The following is a 19,340-nucleotide window of genomic DNA, read 5'->3' on the forward strand; positions in this document are numbered from 1 at the left end:
GTGTTGTAATAGACTCATCGCTGTCAGCAACCACACAGTGCGGGGAAGCAATCAACAAGGCAAACAGCATGCTTGGGTATACAGACACAACTGTAGAGTATCAATCCAAGGAGGTTATGATGAGGTTGTATAATGCACTGGTGAGACCACACTTAGAATATTGTGTCCAATTCTGGTCACCGCAGGATCAAAGGGACATTGTTGTCCTGGAGTCCAAAGAAGAGCAACCAGACTAATTCCAGGGCTTAAAGGACTGAGCTATGAAGAGCTGAGTCTATTAGCCTAGAATAAAGAAGAGTTAGGGGGAGTGAAGTATTTAAAATCTTGAAAGGGAATGACGTAGTTAACCTGAACCAATTAAGCACAGTACAGAAACCAGGAACAGAGGACACAGTTGGAAATTAAGTAGAGATAGACTTAGGACAGAGGAAAGGAGACACTTCTTCACACAGAGAGTGGTGAGGGTATAGAATGGGCTGCCTAGTTACGTAGTTGAGGCAGAAACACTTCAAGACCTGTCTTGACGTTCTGAGATCAATCAGCTGCTATGACTTTAGATGGGCCTAATGGCCTCCTCTCGTTCATATATTTTCTTAAGTTCTTAATATTTTGACCAGAAGGTAGCATCTTATTTAGTGGAGATTTAATAAAAAATACACGCCTGTGGAATCTCTGTGCTTTTTGGAGACATTCAGTTAAACTTTCCAGAGGTGTGGTATATACAGTGTGGAAAGTGCTGGGTCAGTACTCAACCATACAAATGCATTCACGTTTTTGAAACTATATGGTAAGTAAAGATGCATGACAGGATTATGGCAATGGCATGGAAAGGATGCTCCAGTCAAACCCACCAAGCAGGTATGAACTTTATGTTATTTTCATATGAAACCCACTTATCAATTCCCTTACTTCAAACTGCCTTTTCCTTCAAGATATGGAGTTGCTGATTATACCATTCAAACACAACACGTCAGAGGAACAGTTACGAGCCAATAAAAATACACTGGAGATTAAGTTGGGAAAACTTATGGAAGAGAATAAGCAAGGTAATGGCTAATAATATACCTCTAGCAATTCCCTGTTAGTTCTGCATTTACTTTGTCAAGGTTTGTATCTCACTAAAGACAGCACTGTGCAATTGCTGTAAAATATGTCTGTCAGACGTCCATATGTCACACTTGCTTACTTACACTGGCTGGTCGCTTTATTAGGAACACAAGTTATTGAGGGTGTCAGAATTTTAACAGAAGAACCTGTCTGTCTGTATCTCATTTACATACACAGTAAACCAAGTCGTCATGGTGATAGTCATGATACTGATAGCTCTGATTCTGTATTTACGGTATAACTGGGGGGTGTCATTACTGACATACATTTTAAACATTCCATTCAGGTGAATGGGGGTATATTGGGTAAAACCTTAAAATCATAAAACCCAATCCTAAACTGCTTGTGTCCACAGATCAGATAACAGTTGGGTTTGCCTCATACACTGGGATGGAGTCTGTCTTGGATGGGAGCTTTTACAAGAATCAATCATCTATCCAGTTAAACTCACAAGTGGTCACTGCCACTATAGGCAGAAATCACCACAAACTTTCAGAGCCAGTCCATTTAACCTTCCATCACAATGAGGTAGGTGGAGAACACTTAATGAAAGCTAATCAAGGTTTTAAAATAATAAGAGTAAGTAGCTTCATTTTAATTGCTTTTACATGACTTTGAAACAAAGATGATAGTTTTGAAGTCCTGATGTAATGCTTCATTCTTGATTGTCTGGAATGTATTATTATTTATTGACTAGATATTTGTGGATTTCAGTTGTTTATTTAGATGGGGTTGTGCTTAATGAACACAGTGTGATGAAGTGTGATGAGATCACTTAGAGCAGAATGCAAATCTGCAAGATATATCTATTATTATGAATTTACCAGCTATTTGAGGATTCCATTGTGTTATTGTGATGGGGAGGTTCTTGTGTGCTCACAGAAAACAACACATCTGCAAGATGTTATTATTTATTAGTTATTTGGGGGGTTCAGGTGTTCTTTGATGTATTATTTTATACACAGCAGGTGGAGAGACAACTCAGAAAAGAAAAGATAATGTTAGGCTAATGGCGGTTTATTGTAAAACAAGATTAAAGCTCAATCCTGTAACCTTTACAATGTACAGACAGACGGTTTAAAAACATTTGCAATGCGATACTGTCTGGTGACAAACAGGCTTGGTCAAATAAATGTGTTGCCCTTTTAAACAGCCCACACAAAACGGTGGGAAAATAACACTGAATATCTTTGGCAAAAAAACCCTGTCCAGTCAAAGTCTACTGGGACTCTAAAAAGGGTTATGTTTTTCAACTGCTGCTAGATTATTCGAGTTCAAATAAAACAAGGAATGAAGGTCTTGAATTTAAAGACACTCCTAGAAAAAGTACCCTGTTTAACAGCACAAGAAACACAAAAAATACCTTACCTTTGTAAAGATAAAAACACTGCACCCTTACAGGAGGGATACTTTATTATTGCTGTGCTTTTTTAATAAAATGCACAGTGGAAGAAAGCAGTACCTGATGGCCTCTCCTCCTTCTCCCCTGGATTGGCTCTCTGCCCCTAGACTTGAGATTGACTGTCAGCACGGGCAGTATTGAAACCATGAACTGATTTAATCAACTTTCTGTATTAATTGAACTCAGGATAATATTCATTACAGGACTCGTTTTTACTTGTTGCTCGACGGGCCTGGCAAACACCATACGTTAGTAAGAGAAATGTAAAAAAGCAACTGAAATGACATCTGAATCTAGTTTCTCTGAACTAAACTCAAACACCAACCACTAAGTCCATTTGGTACTCTATTAAGTTGTTTTGTTTTCACTTAAACCATTTATTTAGAGCATTCGGTGTTGCATTTTAGATGGAGAGCACAGTTTTATTTCTACAGAGGTTAATTACACAATTTCTGAATGTAAATTTGACGTCTCTGAGTTGGTTCTTTGTTTTTCAATTTGGTGTGATCCATAACTGTAAACAGTGTAAAGTGTACAGTTTAGTTTATGGAAGTCCTTGTAGACACAGCGGGTTAATAATGTACACAGTTTGTGGTTTAACGGTTTTGCAATGTTTTTTTTCTAGTTAAGGAAAACCAAAGAGGAGGTGATATGTGTCTACTGGAAATACGAAGGGAAGGAAAGCTCTTGGTCCACCGAAGGCTGCACAATGTTACACTCCAACCAAACACACACTGTGTGCAGCTGTGACCACCTCTCCAGCTTCGCTGTATTAATGGCACTAGACGAATCACAGGTATTTACATCACACAAATGAAACAGTAGTTCTTGGATAAGTATTAATATTCCAACAGGTACGTGTTTAGAAGAAGAAACCCATTCATTATCGCAAGAAGCAGCAAATGTAATCTGTATTCTAGAGTCTGTAGCCAGTTACCTTACACAGAAATCATTTTCACAGCAACTGCACTACGGAATACAATCTTGAAAGTCAATAGTAATCAATTGTGTACTTGCTTGTAATATTTAAAATTGGTTCGACAACAAAACAATAAGGTTTTATCAGTAATTGAACTGATAGTTGAAGACACATTGGTCCATATTGTCTTTAATTAACTCCTATTTAAAAAAAAAAAAAAAGTCAATGTAAATGACATAAAACTGAGAAGCAAACAACTTATGAATATTATATACTTGAATGGTAGTATTTAAGTTGTTTGGTTTAAGATTTTTTAAATCAATAGCATTTTTCTCCTTTCAAAATCTAAGTTAATTAAAGACTGGCATAAACGTTTTAAAAATATAAGCCATTGCATCCTAGTCACAAAATTGTAAAGAATGTTTTTTTAGTTTGTTTTCAAACCACTGTTTAACTTAAGCCAATGTTTCTAAAAACAGTCCTTAAAAATATTCCATTAAACAATCCTTACAGTTTTGAGAATAGAGCCTATTGGGACACATATATCACAGCCTCTTTGCCAAAGTGCAAGCTGAGCCATGTTTTGTGAATTCCTATGAATTTGTAGCCATTGAGTGGGATCAACATTTTAACTTTACCAAATTGCAGTCATTAAACCATCACCTCAGGCCATATGAGCCTATATGTATACAGGGTGCGATTTGTAAAATTTCCAGTGGGGGGTGTGGTGGAGTGTCCCGCCCCTATATGTATTTCTATTATTATTTGTATTATTGTTTGCAGCGCAGATAAAAGCGGCGCATATTTGTTATTGTTTTTAGATTTTAAAAACCTCGTGAGGATGCGTGACTGATCATCTACTGATTATTTAACTAGCTGATAGTCACGCATCCTTACGAAACTCGTGCAGACGGTGACCATCTCCCGTGTTAATTCATTGATTAATTGCTGCTAATCGGGAGATGGTCACTGTATGTAAACCTGCAGCTCTCTACCCTCAGGAGAGTGTACAGAGGAGAGAGCGAGCAAGGAGAGCTTAAAACTATTAAAAACAACTGCTAAGCGTGCTTGTTTACACCAGCACGATACTTATTTCTTTATTTGTTTGGCCCTTGCACCTTTTTGTTTAGTGTTTGGTGTTTTGTTTGTTCAAATCTTTTGTTTTTGTTTATTATTTAATAAAAGAAGCTGAACACCGTAGCGTCTCAGCTCTCACCTGCTACTTCCTGAGTCTGGGTTTCTGGTCTGATGTCATCACTGAAGCCATCCTGTCACAGGGGGATAAAATAGACAAACAACCAAGCCTCATGGCAAGCCTTGATACATCTGTAGTACACAATTTAAACAGTTAAGAGAATCACTAAGTTACTTATTTATACCAAATCAACTGCAACAAAAATCTTTAGGAATCACACATTTGCCAAATCTGCCATCATGCAGGATAAATGCAGTTATTTTTTATGGATATGATCATACTTGCCAACATTTGGGAACTGTTCAGCAGGATGCTGATCATATATATTATCATATAATAGGCGTATGTGTAAATATCAGGACTTTCTTCCTATGCATCGGGATGCGGGAAATCAAGACTGTCCCCACCATATAGGGACTGTATCAAAAGGCAGTAACAAAAACTACCTACGTTACAGCAAGTAAAATAAAGTTAAAACACACTCATGACAAGTACTTGCATTGTTGCACGAACAGAGTGTAACAACAATAAATGGAACATAATACAACATCTGTATTTTAACAGCTTAATCTGCAGTTCATTGTTGTTGATCTTGGCCTTTTTTCCACTCTGCTCAGCGGGTGACTCGGCAGGTAAAAGTTCCAGTCTTTGGCTCTGGGGCTGTTTAAAAAAAGCTACTATGGATTTTTAGTGCCCTGTCTTTTCTGTCATTTATTTTTCTTTAGTATTAGTATGCACTTCCGATGATAATAAAAAATAACAATTTGAATTACAGCAACTGAATGACGTTGACATTTATAATTTTAAATGTTTAAAATTTCCAGAAGAAATCATCGTTGATTCAAAATCTTTTATCGGGATGACAACTGAAAGTGCAGAGCCAGGGATAAAAAAAAAAAGCAGAGCCAGGGAAATCCCCCCCACCTCCCCCATCAAATCGCACCCTGTAAATCCCAAGAATGCCTCACATATTCCCAAGTGGCAATTTTTAGAAACTCCAAAACTTTGATTAAAATGTCATTGTGTTATTTCAGATGCAAGAAAATGTTGCCTTGACAGTGATCAACTACATTGCAGTGATCGCATCCCTGGTCTGCCTCAGCCTGGCTATCTTTACATTCCTATTCTGCCGTTCGATCCAGAAAGCCAACACCACCATTCACCTGCACCTGAGTGTCTGTCTCTTCCTGGCTCACTTCCTGTTTCTAGTTGGGGTGTCCAGAACTGAAAAGAAGGTGAGTCACTGCCTGCAGTGCATTGTTGAGGTTGTGTCGATACAGAGGGGTTTTCAAGTTACAAAACAAATGGGAAACAGTACAATAGAAGACTTTAAAAAGCACACACTTTAACTGTATAGTTTGTAGCTATGACAGGTTAAAGGTTAGTTTACTTTTCCACATAAAGCTGATGGGGTGTTTTCCTGCTTGAGTGTCTGCCGTTACAGTACATCAGCATCTACAATGAATAACTTGTAAGACATGACAAAAACTTGCAGAAACAGGGAGCATAGTTTTCAACCTGCAACCACACTCAAATGAAAGGTAACCTGACGTGGTTACCTTTGTGAATCGGGCGGGGTTGTGGTCTGATCTCACCAGTATGGAGAACAAAAAGGCAAACAGAATGTTAAGTTATATGGACAAAATAGCAGAATCCAAGCCTAGGGAAGTTTTGGTTAGACCATGCATGAATACTGTGTCTTATTCAGTTCACCTCACTATAAATAAAAGAAGATGCAGAGAAGGGCAATCAGGCTGATGCCCTAAAATGGTTTGTTTTGTAATGAAACAGCCTGTAACATTCTCAGTTTTGTTTTAAAATGACAGACTTTTTCTGGATGCGTTCACTTCTATTAACCAACGTTCTCACCACCTGCGTTTGTCCCACATTGAAGCTAGTCACTCCTGCCTTTCTGCAGTCTATGGTATCATCACGCGGGATGCTGTATATCTCTTAACCCTCAGCTGACCTGCCCCCCTGCCTGTCCTTTCTCAGGTGCTGTGTGCAGTCATAGCTGGGCTCCTGCACTACCTCTTCACAGCCAGTTTTGCCTGGATGTGCCTGGAGGGAGTGCAGCTCTACCTGCTGGTGAGAAACCTGAAGGTGGTGAAGTACAGCAGCAGGCAGGGGCTGCGAAGGAGGTACATGCTGCTGGCTGGGTACGGCTCTCCTGCTCTCATCGTGGCTGTGTCTGCTGGAGTCTTTCCAGTGGGGTATGGGACCAACAAATTGTGAGTATTAATTCAACCTCTTTATCTTTAACAGGTGCTGTGTGATAATGTAATAACCAAACATTATATTGTCTAAACCCCATCATTAGCATACGATTCTCACAACTCTCTTAGTTCACTCTTAACATTTATAAATGGGTTTAGCATTGTTCAAAATGTGTGTGTTGAATATACAGAGACTATACAGAGAAGTGGTGTCTATTAACTTACAAGCTAGCAAACAATCTAACGGCTGGTTACACAGACCCCAATTAGTACTGATTGTGGACTACCTGACCTAAAAAAATAATACAGTAGGTCATCCAAGATGAGTGCTAATCAGGGCCTGTGAAACCAACCGCAAATGTTATAGCTTTTTATTCTTTGACATAATTATTGTTTTTTGTTTGTAGTGCACTTGGATTTTCTTGTATAAACTGTGCTCCAGTTCCTGTTGTTGGCAACTAACTCTTATAAAAGCACAGCAGTGTAATAAAGCACAGTGAAAGCATGGCAAAGCATATTAAAAAACAGGGCAAACTATAGTAAATGCGTAGTATAATCATAGGAAACCTATGGTAAAAGTGCAAAAATAAACATTTACAAAGGAAGGTAGTGTAGGTGTAATCGTTACTGTTATTGTGCTCCTCAGTTGCTGGCTGAGTCATGACAGAGGATTTGTCTGGAGTTTTCTTGGTCCTGTTTGTGTCACAATCGCTGTAAGTAGATATCCATGTCGTGCTCATGATGTATGCACAATCTCAAGTGTGACAGACAGCCTCCACATACCCACAGATTATGAGGCGCTCTCTATAACCCTGTGTCAAAGAATGTCCAGAGCAACTTTAATCACAACTGGACAGACAAAGAGTGGCATACAGTATGGACGTCCACCTCCACTATTTCACACTGAAAAAATAAACAGAAAATTGAGCCAAGAAGAAAATGAGCACCCGTCCCTGAGCCCTGCCCCTGTGCACCATCGTGCCCATCCAGTGTTGAATGAAAGCCTCTCTCAAGACTCCATGTATCCTTATTTAATATTTAAACAATGGTGGTGTTCACAGTACATCTGATAAGACCCCTTGAATTGAATAGACCCTTTGAATTCTGTTATTATAATTGCTTGTTCTAGTTTTGTAAAATGAACAGGTGTTGCAGAGATTTAAACTGTACGCATCTTTGCCCCGCAGGTAAACACCATTCTCTTCATTGCAATTCTCTGGACTTTAAGATCGCAAATGTGTGGCCTCAACACGGATGTGTCCAAAGTGAAAGACACCAGGTGAGTATCTCTGTCTACTTCTGAAGTACGCTGCTGAATTCTGTTCTCTGATACATCATTAATATTGAACCATTTCTTTTTCATAGAAACAAAAACCTTAAAATGTACAAAAAGACCAAATTATAGATACAAATGTCAAGACTGAAAGACAAATATTAATACAAAAGTATACAAAAACAGGGAGTAAGCATCGTATGAATTGCCTTCTAATTAATGTTAATGATCTTCTGTACTGTGGGGGTGTGGGTTGAAAACACATTTTATCTGCACGAGAAGTGATTGTGCAATCCCCGTGCCTAAATACAATTATACATTTTAAAACACTTGTGCTACACAGACCCATTTATATCCCATGCGCCAATATCTATACACCAACATTAACACACCACATGCAAAATATAACACATAACACACAAAATGGCGGGGCACACTGCCACAGACAGTTACATTTTAAACAAAATCAGTATTAAAATGAAAGACAAACTATCGGACACAACTCGAAAGTTTTATTCAAGCACATCATATCAAACATCTGCACAGCCGAAACGCCGTATTTAAATGAACAATTAAACATAAAAGTTTATTTTCTAACTTGCCACATATAAAATATTACTTCAAAAAATGAAAAACTGTAAATAAACATTTCAAAAGAAACTAGTGTGCAAACAGGTGTAAACAAGTATATGTACGTACGAAATTGAAATTATTATTTAATTTAAAATGAAAGTAACATATGTTTTCTCTTGCGTGTTTCATTCGGTGCAGCACAGAATCCAGGTTGAGCTGCTGCAGCTTTACAGTTTTCCGATTGAAATGTTTCTGCTGAAGCGCTGTGGCTAGCTTCAAGATGAAATCTACTGATATTCTCCCCAGTGCATTCCTTGTACAAAACGAATGAATTGATGGCTGCCAGGTCCAGCAGAGATAACAACATGCTTGTATATAAAAAAATGGAATATTGTAGGTTATATTCAAAATAAAAACATGTATTGTAAATGGAGGGCGGGATTATATCTTCCTGTGGCAAAGTGGTTTGCAGTGTACAGGTGCAGGAGTGATGCGCTGCGTAATTAACAGATTTGTAATCCAGTTGGAAAGGGGTTTCTTTTTATTTTATAATTCCAGGACCAAATAAAGATCCCCAGCAATACACAACAATGTGTAGTGCACGGAGTACACGCAGAGTAATTTAAATTTGAAAACCTCAAACCGTCAAACTGACTGCCGTGGCGGTTCTAATGTTAAACAGCCAGGAGCTGACAACATACCAAGGAGACACAGACAACAGAAATGGTGGAATAAGGCACCTGTTTTAGCTGGAGAGACATACCCACATTGACACATTGAGTATAGTTTAGCTCCGGGGAGCTAGGCAACACCACTAGTGATAGTGAGGGGAAAGGACAGCATCCGTGACACTTGAGCCTCATCGGTTAGCGGAGACTGCAAGACGCTGCATACAGCAGCACTATTGTTTGCAGTTTTGTTCATAGTGCTTATTTTCTCTTTTGCTTTTGCTTTTTGTTCTTATTATTATTTTGCAGCACCAGCGGGTGCCTAAACAGACTTGTACCAACGAAGCATACTTACCATTGTCGGTATAGGACTCCCCAACACAAGGGTGCCCCCTTGTGTTTAAATAAATCATGTGCGCCTGTGGCGTTGTCAAAGAAACCTGTCTGACTCCTGTGTCCATCTGTAAATTATCCACACACACTATCACATTCACTAGAACTGCATACTACTGTACTATGTGACCTATGGCGCAGGAAGTACCAGGAATCTTTAGCGCTTCCTTGGAAAATCTATCTTGAAAACCCCAAGCTAACTAAAAGATCTACAGTACAACATCAGGGGACCAGGGATAATGCTAGTGTGCCATGGTAAGCACACTTTTAAAGGGGCAGTAACAAATGTTCTAGTCATTTGCATTGATATTATCAGTAAAGGTTTTTAAAGCTTTGGTTAGGAGTCAAGGAGTCTCAGCTTGGTTGAAAGCTAAAACAATCTGTATTATAAAAAACTAATTCTGTGGATTTGTGTTTCTTTAGACTTCTGACTTTCAAAGCCATTGCGCATTGCTTCATCATGGGCTGCAGCTGGATCCTGGGATTCTTTCAAGGATTGGAGTTCTTCAGATTTGCGTTTGTCATTATTAACTCACTGCAGGGTCCCTTTATTTTCCTGGTGCACTGTGTGCTAAACCAGCAGGTAAGAAGCCATTGTCTGCATCTACCTATGCCATGCTACTATCCAGTATTTTGCAGGGATACCCTTGAGTTGGATCACTGGTCCTGCAAGTTGCAATGACCATTATATACTGCTCTGCTATTACTGGGACTGATGAATAAATGCATTGGAAGTGAGGTATCTGTGAGCAATTTTACCCCACCTGAACAGATAGTCTTTCCATCCCATCCCATTTCATAGGTCTGTTGTACTCCACAAACTATCTATTAATTACTGAGTGTAATTTGTTTTTCATTATATCCCCAAAAATGGTTTGTGCAATGATGACTGCCAAGACAGGAAGCACGCTGAATGGGTTTCTGCAGGGTGACTGGTAATACTGGTACACCAGTGTGGCAAAGTGCCCGCCCCTGTGTGTATTTTGTGTGTTATGTGTTGTATGTTGCGTGTGTTAATGTTGGTGTATAGATTGGTACACGGGATATAAACGGGTCTGTGTTTCACGTGTGTTTAAAAATGTAGATTTGTATTTAGGCACGAGGAGGGCACAAATCACTTCACGTGCTGGTTAAATGTAATATGTGAGCACGGGGTTGCACAGAATTAATTCACGTGCTGGGATTCAAGTGAGTAATTAATTAGTAATTGAATCCCAGCACAACAGTATATATAGAGACACGTAGCACTCAGTCAGGGTGAGGTGGTCGGTGAGTGGAGAACGGGAGAGAGAGAGAGGAGAGTTAAGATCGTAAAAGTAAAGAGAAGTTTGTTTGTACTCACCGTGTTTGTTTGTCTCCGTTTCACCTGTGTGTTAGTGTCTAGTCGTTTTGTCTGTCTGTTTATTTTGGCGTCAAGTGCCGTGTCCTGTGTTTTTGTTGCAACCTTTTTATTTTCTGTTCTGTTTATTAAATGCTGAGCGCGATCACGCGCTCAGCTATACCAAAACCCCAAGTCTCTCTGTATTCCTTCCTGCTTCTGGTCTGACGCCACCCACTCTGGCCGTCTTTGTGACACGTGGTGTCATCGTGGGATAGCCGCGCCTCCAAGCGTCAGACCAGGAGGGGTTTTGTTTAAAAAAAAAAAAAGGATTACAAATATTGTTTTGGGGGAAAAACAAAAAAAAGTCAATGGCAGAAGACGCCATCAAACTGCGGGGCTGGTTCCTGGAGAATGCTGGGCTGGAGGCCCAGTCTCTGCCCATAATCGTCCGGGTCCTGTGGATGATGGACAGTGAGAGATGGGAGGCCTATCAGGAGGAACACACCCCAAACACCTTGGAGGAAGGTGTGGAGTTTCTCCTCAGCTACCTGGAGGCAACGATAAAAGGAACAGCAGCCCAGGTAGCAGGCCCACCAGCAGAGGGTGAATGCCTGCTGTCCCCATCTCCACCAGCAGAGGGTGAGTACCTGCTGTCCCCATCTCCACCAGCAGAGGGTGAATGCCTGCTGGTTTTGCCTCCACAGCCCAAATGGGAGGAGCCTGAGCGTCCACAGCCCAAATGGGAGGAGCCTGAGCGTCCACAGCCCAAATGGGAGGAGCCTGAGCGTCCACAGCCCAAACGGGAGGAGCCTGAGCGTCCACAGCCCAAGCGGAAGGAGCCTGAACGTCCTACGCCTGAGTGGGAGGAGCCCGAACGTCCTACGCCTGAGTGGGAGGAGCCCGAACGTCCTACGCCTGAGTGGGGGGAGCCCGAACGTCCACAGCCCAAGAGGGGGGAGTCGGTGCGTCCACAGCCCAAAAGGGAGGAGTCGGTGCGTCCACAGCCCAAAAGGGAGGAGTCGGTGCGTCCACAGCCCAAAAGGGAGGAGTCGGTGCGTCCACAGCCCAAAGGGAGGCAAGTCGGGGCTTCCACAGCTCTGGGACCCAAGCCACCAGCAGAGGGAAAATGCCTGCTGGTTCAGCCCCAAGAGCCGGAAGGGGAGGAGTTACAGGCCCAACCCCCTGAAAATTTTTGGGGGGGAGAGGGGCAGGAGGCTGGTGTCCCCCAGCAGCCTCTATTCATGCTGCTGAAGGCAGCACGGCGCGCACCAGCCCAGCCGCCACAGCGGAGGGAGCCAGCGCCGCCAGGAGCAGAGGAGCTGCCTCTGCCTCCGCCACCTCCACCGCTTCCTCCACTAGGGGCAGAGGAGCAGGAGCTGCCTCTGCCTCCACCACCACCAGGAGCAGAGGAGCTGGAGCTGCCTCTGCTTCCGCCACCGCCCGGAGCAGAGGAGCAGGAGCTGCCTCTGCTGCCCGTACCTCCACAGGGAGTACGGTGGCCGGAGCCCCAGAAAGGGGAGCTGCCGGCCACGAAGAAGGGGGACGAGGTCTGGAGACCACTTTCCCCAGCAGCAGTTTCGCTGCAGGAGTTCTTGTGGCCGGAGCCCCACAGGAGGGAGCTGCCGGCTACGAAGAAGGGGGAGGTCGGAGGACCACCTGCCCCCGCAGCTTTTTCGCTGCAGGACGGGACCAGCATGCTGTCAGCCGTGCCACTACCGGCAGGGGTGCTGACAGCATTGCCAGCCATGGGCCCACTGAAGCCTCCCTTCCCAGCCCGAGACTTTGGCCTGGACTGCTGGGTATTTAAGGGGGGAGGTGGCCGTTGAGGCCATGTGTGCTTTGCACAGGGGGGGGTATATGTGGCAAAGTGCCCGCCCCTGTGTGTATTTTGTGTGTTATGTGTTGTATGTTGCGTGTGTTAATGTTGGTGTATAGATTGGTACACGGGATATAAACGGGTCTGTGTTTCACGTGTGTTTAAAAATGTAGATTTGTATTTAGGCACGAGGAGGGCACAAATCACTTCACGTGCTGGTTAAATGTAATATGTGAGCACGGGGTTGCACAGAATTAATTCACGTGCTGGGATTCAAGTGAGTAATTAATTAGTAATTGAATCCCAGCACAACAGTATATATAGAGACACGTAGCACTCAGTCAGGGTGAGGTGTTCGGAAGAGGAGAACGGGAGAGAGAGAGAGGAGAGTTAAGATCGTAAAAGTAAAGAGAAGTTTGTTTGTACTCACCGTGTTTGTTTGTCTCCGTTTCACCTGTGTGTTAGTGTCTAGTCGTTTTGTCTGTCTGTTTATTTTGGCGTCAAGTGCCGTGTCCTGTGTTTTTGTTACAACCTTTTTATTTTCTGTTCTGTTTATTAAATGCTGAGCGCGATCACGCGCTCAGCTATACCAAAACCCCAAGTCTCTCTGTATTCCTTCCTGCTTCTGGTCTGACGCCACCCACTCTGGCCGTCTTTGTGACAACCAGTCAATACAATATCAGTCTTTTCAGTCAATGTTGTAGAAACCCATATTCCCCAGCCTGGGGACTGAATGTCACGCTGGCATATTGTTGATTCTTTTTCATTATCACCAGGTGAGAATGGAGTATAGGAAATGGTTTGGACGCATCTACAAACAGAAGGACAGCTCAGAACTTACATCTTCTACAGTTCCAATGGAAATCATAACGGTGAGACATGAATACTGGCATCACAAACAACCAAAATTGAAATATCCATGCGGTTTCTTTCAGTTTATCTATCTATTGTGTAAACACTATAGCTGGTAAGAGATAGTGATGGGTTTCAGATAACACCAGTCAAAAACTGTTATATATGCTGGTTAGTTAAACTGTAACCTGAGAATATATTCTGTCTGGGTCTCCACTCTAGGACATTAGCACATTATAATACCCCAATTCTACAAGGTCCATTGGGCAGGATTTTCAAAAGGTCAATTTTTTAATTAAAGAAAAAAAAAGAAAAAAAATCGTAATTATTTGATTTAAATCAGATTTTTTTATTTAAATCATTTTTTTTTAAATTATGGATTTGTTTTTGTAGTAACGTAGTTACAGCTCTACAGTACCTCCAAACTGTAAATTTAAGGATGTTGGAAATAGTGGTTTGAGAATAGTTACATACCAAACTACTCAATCTTAAATGAATACATAAATAAAGCAAATTATTTATCACTGTGGCATCCTCTAAATGTGAACTACAATAATTTAGCGATGGAGTACAACAGAGAAAAATCCCCCTCACTCATCCCAGTCATTCTTTTCTTTTACTTTTCTTTCTTTGATTTCCTCTTTCTGTGTCAGTCCAAACACACGCAGTTGTTACTTAGGACTGCTTTGCTTTTTATAGTGTGTTCAATTGTTAATGTTCCTGATTGCACCACTAAATAAACCTGGTTTCAGCGGGTCTTAACACAGCGCTCAATTGTCTGTTTGGGACCCCACTGCAACAAAGAAAAGGCCAACAAAATGCTCGGATATACAGTGAAAAGTGTTGAATTTAAATCAAGGGAAGTAATGTTAAAACTTTACAATGCATTAGTAAGACCTCATCTAGAATATTGTGTTCAGTTCTGGTCACCTTGTTACAAAAAGGGTATAGCTGCTCTAGAAAGAGTGCAAAGAATAATGACCAGAATTATTCCTGGTTTAAAAGGCATGTCATATGCAGACAGACTAAAAGAATTGAATCTATTCAGTCTTGAACAGAGAAGACTATGTGGTGATCTGATTCAAGCATTCAAAATCCTAAAAGGTATAGACAATGTCGACCCAGGGGACTTTTTTGACCTGAAAAAAGAAACAAGCATCAGGGGTCACTAATGGAGATTAGATAAAGGGGCATTCAGAACAGAAAATAGGAGGCACTTTTTTACACAGAGAATTGTGAGGGTCTGGAACCAACTCCCCAGTAATGTTGCTGAAGCTGACACCCTGGGATCCTTCAAGAAGCTGCTTGATGAGATTCTGGGATCAATAAGCTACTAACAACCAAACGAGCAAGATGGGCTGAATGGCCTCCTCTTGTTTGTAAACTTTCTTATGTTCTTATTTGTAACCTTTCTTATGTTCTTTTGTTCTTATAAGAAAACAAATTTCAACCAACATACACAGATGGCATCCAAAAAAATAAATAAGTAAAGTTTTTTTTTAATCTGTGCCGTCCGATTTTTACCCACGTGCCAGATAATCGTAAATCAGCATTTTATATGTTAAGTTATCTAAATAAATGCACATTCTGCATGACAAAATGCACAATTTTAAATTAACTTTACACATTATACACAAAATAGATATTCCCATTATTCCCATTTGGCTGCTGCTTGCTGGTGGGAGAGCCATCTCGCTGTATGCTAGTAGTTTCTATAATAGTAAATGATACTTCCATTCATTTTTCTTGGTCTCGTTAACATGCATTTTTATCAACGAGTTCCCCTTATTTAGTCGTTGAGACAGGAAGTGATATACGTGACCTGCGACAATTAAGCTTTTTAATGAGAAAGGCATTCATAACTTCCTCAACGACTCAATTTCAAAGCATTAACAGATTGATTTAATTAACACAGTTAGTTTGAAAATCACTTGCTACTAAAGCTCTTGTTATTATACCACGAGTTCGATACAATAATTCTGTCTATTTTCTCTGACTGTTTCATCTGCTGTAACTCATCTTTTTTTGTCTTCTTTCAGAAGGTATCCGCAGCAGAGAGCAATAACTGCAGCTCTACGTGCAAAGGAGTACTTGTGGAATGGAGTAAATAAAGTCAGTAGACATCACTGTTAATGAATGGGTGCCTACGAGGTGGGAAATTGCCCCCTCTGAAATGCAACATTTTCATTTTGGCAAAAATCTGACTTTGGTTTTATATATTTAACCTTGTGTAGTACCAAAAGTTTGATATGCCTCTTATTACACTAACTAAACAAAAAAATAATCACAAGCTTCCAAGACCTCAAAGGTCTCTTCTTCAGGTGGAAGCAGGAAAGGATTTTTGAAAGCTTGTGATTCATTTTTGTTTTGTTAGTCCATGTTACAAAGATGGCTGTAGTGGTGAACAGAAACACACAGAGTGAATACAGGGTGAAGCTGAGTCGCAATGGCTGCTCTCAGTATTTATTAAAGAATAAACGGACAGTGAAACAAACACACAGACTTAACAAAACACAAAACAAAAGGGCACAAGGGCCAGAACAAATAGACAGACAAACAAACGGTGGACAAACACTAAACAAACAAGTATCGTGCTGGTCTTCCAGCACGTTTAGCATTTATTCATTGTTTAATTATTTTCTCCTTCTCTCTCCCGTTCTCCACTCCTGAACACACAACCCCGAGTGAGAGAAACGTGTACCTGTATACACAGTTGTGCCAGGATTCAAGTACTAATTAATTATTCACTTGAATCCCAGCACCTGAACTCATTTGTGCACTCCCTGTGCTCACATACGAATACACATTTTATCTGCATGTGAAGTGATTGTGCAGTCCCTGTGCGTAAATACATATTACAACACTTGTGCTACATAGCCCAATTTATATTCTGTGCACCACTATATCCACATATAACAGACAACATGAAACACACCACATACAGCATAAAACACAAAATACACACAGGGGTGGGGGCACCCCACCACAGTACAATCAAAGGGATTGCATCTCCTTCTCTTTGTCTATCCTCTCTGGACTAATATAACTACCATTTCATCTATCAGCGTATATTTCTGAAAAATCAAACAGTGTTTTTTGCCCAAATCTGCAATATTTTTAACTTTTCTCTATTTTGAACCAAGCTGATATTTTAAAGGTGATAACATAAGGTCACATTGTGATAAGCTGCCTATCCACAAAATGCGAATGTCTCCATTACATGCCCTCCTTCATGGCACCGATCCTTTGCAGGCTTTGGGTAATTATAGGCTTTACATTCTAAAGCACTAATAATTCATTAAGACACATTGTTTATTTAGCAAATCACAATTTTAGAGTTCAGCACAGTGATTGGCAGCAATCCAATTTTTCAATTTCTTCCTCACATGTACATGGGGTCCAGGTAAGGGTAAGCCTGGCTTTTTAACAGAATTATTGAGCATTCATGCCTGCAAAACTCATTGAATCAACTGGGTCATTACTGAGCATTCACACCTGCAAAACTCATTGAATCAACTGAGTCATTACTGAGCATTCACACCTGCAAAACTCATTGAATCAACTGAGTCATTACTGAGCATTCACACCTGCAAAACTCATTAAAACAACTGAGTCCAAGAGTGATGTTAATATATATATATCTATTTCATTATGTGTTTTGTTTTTTTTTAATAATTGCACACATTGTTCTGTAGGAATGTGTAAGCACTGAACGTGCTTGGACTGAAGGTTTGACCTCCTCAAATGTATACACTGCCCCTGCAGGTGGGGATGATGTAATCTAATAGAGATCAAGCTTTAAGTGATGTCTTACTTCTGTCTGCACCTAAGCTTGGCAGCTGATGTGATGATCCAAAGCAAAGCAGCAGTGCAAATTATAACATGGTGAAGTCTAAAATGACAGTAATATTTACAATGCAAAATTCCACACATTAAAATTGTAATATTCACAATTCTCAACAATTAAATGTGAATAGAAATGGGATGAAATGACTAAGGAAGTAAAGCAAGAAATAGCAGACTTCCCAGAAGGCAAGGCAAGGAAACAGGGAACTGCTTTTAACCTTGCGTAGTACCAAATGTCTGTTCTAAAATGAAAAAAAATTTGTTTATTATCACTTATTTTCTTTAAAAACTGCACATTTGAGACCAATGTAGCTAATGGAAGTGCAAAATGGGTAAGATTTATGGCATGATTTTGTTAGCTACAATTACTTTAATGATGTACATGTTGGTACAAAGGACATAAGGGACAGAAAATCTGTGGTATTGAAAGAGAATTTTAAATAATTATAAAGGAAGCTGAATGAGTTTGGATGCTGAAGTATGTTGTCAGGTTTATTACCAGGAAATGGTAGAAGGGATGCGATGTTCAGTAGAATTAGGACCATAAACACTTGGCTGGCTGGCTGGCTGGTGTTTGCAAGAAGGGCTGGGATTCATGAATAACTGGGACTGCTTTTGGGAAGAACTAGATACTAGGTGGACTGTCAGAGGCAAGTAGGCAAGTAGGCTATCCGCAAATATTGAAAACCACTTAGCAAATTATTTAAACTAGGAACTGGGGAGGGAGGGAATCTAAAGAGGGGTACACTGAGCTGAAAGAGGGACAAATAGAAGTTGACTCGCTGGCAGTTAGTAATCCCAGAGGTGTGTGTTACAGGAATCCTATCCCTATTACTGCTCCTCAATCACATGCTCTTGATTGTACCAATCTACACCTGGCCTTACTCTTCAATCTCTGTCTAATATATTACTTACAGGGATCATTGACCCCGTATAACCGCATTCTTAGATGACAGGATGCGGGACTGCTAGTTATTCCTGGGGTGAATAAAAATAACACGAGATGAAGGGCCTTTTCTATTAAAGCTCCTAAATGCACTGCTGCCTTCTGTCAGGGAAGCTGGAACTCTTACTGTTTTTACATCAAGATTGAAAACTTATTTTTACACAATAGCTTTATCTTAGTTTCCTATTTTACAATCCAAATTGTATTTTCTTTGTGGCCCTTTTCATTCCAATTTTTTAATGTTTTTTATTTTTATTATTATTAGACTGTTTTTAATTGTTCTGTTTTACAAACTGGCTTTTTATTTTTTTTACTTCGATTTTATAAAATGTTAGTTTTAGACTCTTAATTGTTTTATTTTTACCTTAGATTTTCAAATTTTACAATGAAAACGTTATTTTTCTTTATACAATGTTGTATTAGACTTTAGTTTTTAATTTAATGATTTAATTGTTCATATTGTGTGTGTGTCAAGGTACTCTGGGATCCTTGAGGATCCGTGATGATAAGCGCTATAGAAATGTGAATTGTATTGCATTGTATTGTATTTCAGAACGCCTCTGCGATAGTGCATGTGATGAAAGATTGAGGAGTACACTGTATATCAAATGGACTATGAATAATAGCCTTGTAAGGTAGCCTACACAAATCTTTTCAATATCAGGCTCCATTTACAACAGGCTTTGTGTCGCAGAACTCACTTGTAGAAAGGGGTACCATAAACACTTTTGCAGAATTAAGATGATTTACAATTTTGTTGAAAAATATAAAATAATCAAGTATGTAAAAAATAAAGTTTTTTTTAAATCCTCA

General features: G+C 40.3%; 1 protein-coding gene across 3 annotated transcripts in view; it reads left to right on the top strand.

Annotated features, from left to right (window-relative positions):
* Positions 1 to 19,340, top strand: part of LOC117965611 (adhesion G protein-coupled receptor E1-like) — a 56,962-nt gene extending 37,622 nt beyond the window's left edge. For 2 of the 3 annotated variants that reach the window (XM_059007023.1, XM_059007025.1), the window contains 10 exons: positions 933 to 1,046; positions 1,463 to 1,635; positions 3,135 to 3,305; positions 5,658 to 5,858; positions 6,619 to 6,854; positions 7,486 to 7,552; positions 8,027 to 8,118; positions 10,170 to 10,329; positions 13,660 to 13,755; positions 15,775 to 19,340. In XM_059007023.1, coding sequence (XP_058863006.1) covers positions 933 to 1,046; positions 1,463 to 1,635; positions 3,135 to 3,305; positions 5,658 to 5,858; positions 6,619 to 6,854; positions 7,486 to 7,552; positions 8,027 to 8,118; positions 10,170 to 10,329; positions 13,660 to 13,755; positions 15,775 to 15,846 — 1,382 coding nt within the window. In that variant the 3' untranslated portion in view covers positions 15,847 to 19,340. The remainder of the gene's footprint in view (positions 1 to 932; positions 1,047 to 1,462; positions 1,636 to 3,134; positions 3,306 to 5,657; positions 5,859 to 6,618; positions 6,855 to 7,485; positions 7,553 to 8,026; positions 8,119 to 10,169; positions 10,330 to 13,659; positions 13,756 to 15,774) is intronic. The other variant, XM_059007024.1, reaches the window with a different exon arrangement.

This window comes from Acipenser ruthenus, chromosome 34, assembly GCF_902713425.1.
Source record: "Acipenser ruthenus chromosome 34, fAciRut3.2 maternal haplotype, whole genome shotgun sequence".
In the NCBI taxonomy this organism is placed as follows: Eukaryota; Metazoa; Chordata; class Actinopteri; order Acipenseriformes; family Acipenseridae; genus Acipenser; species Acipenser ruthenus.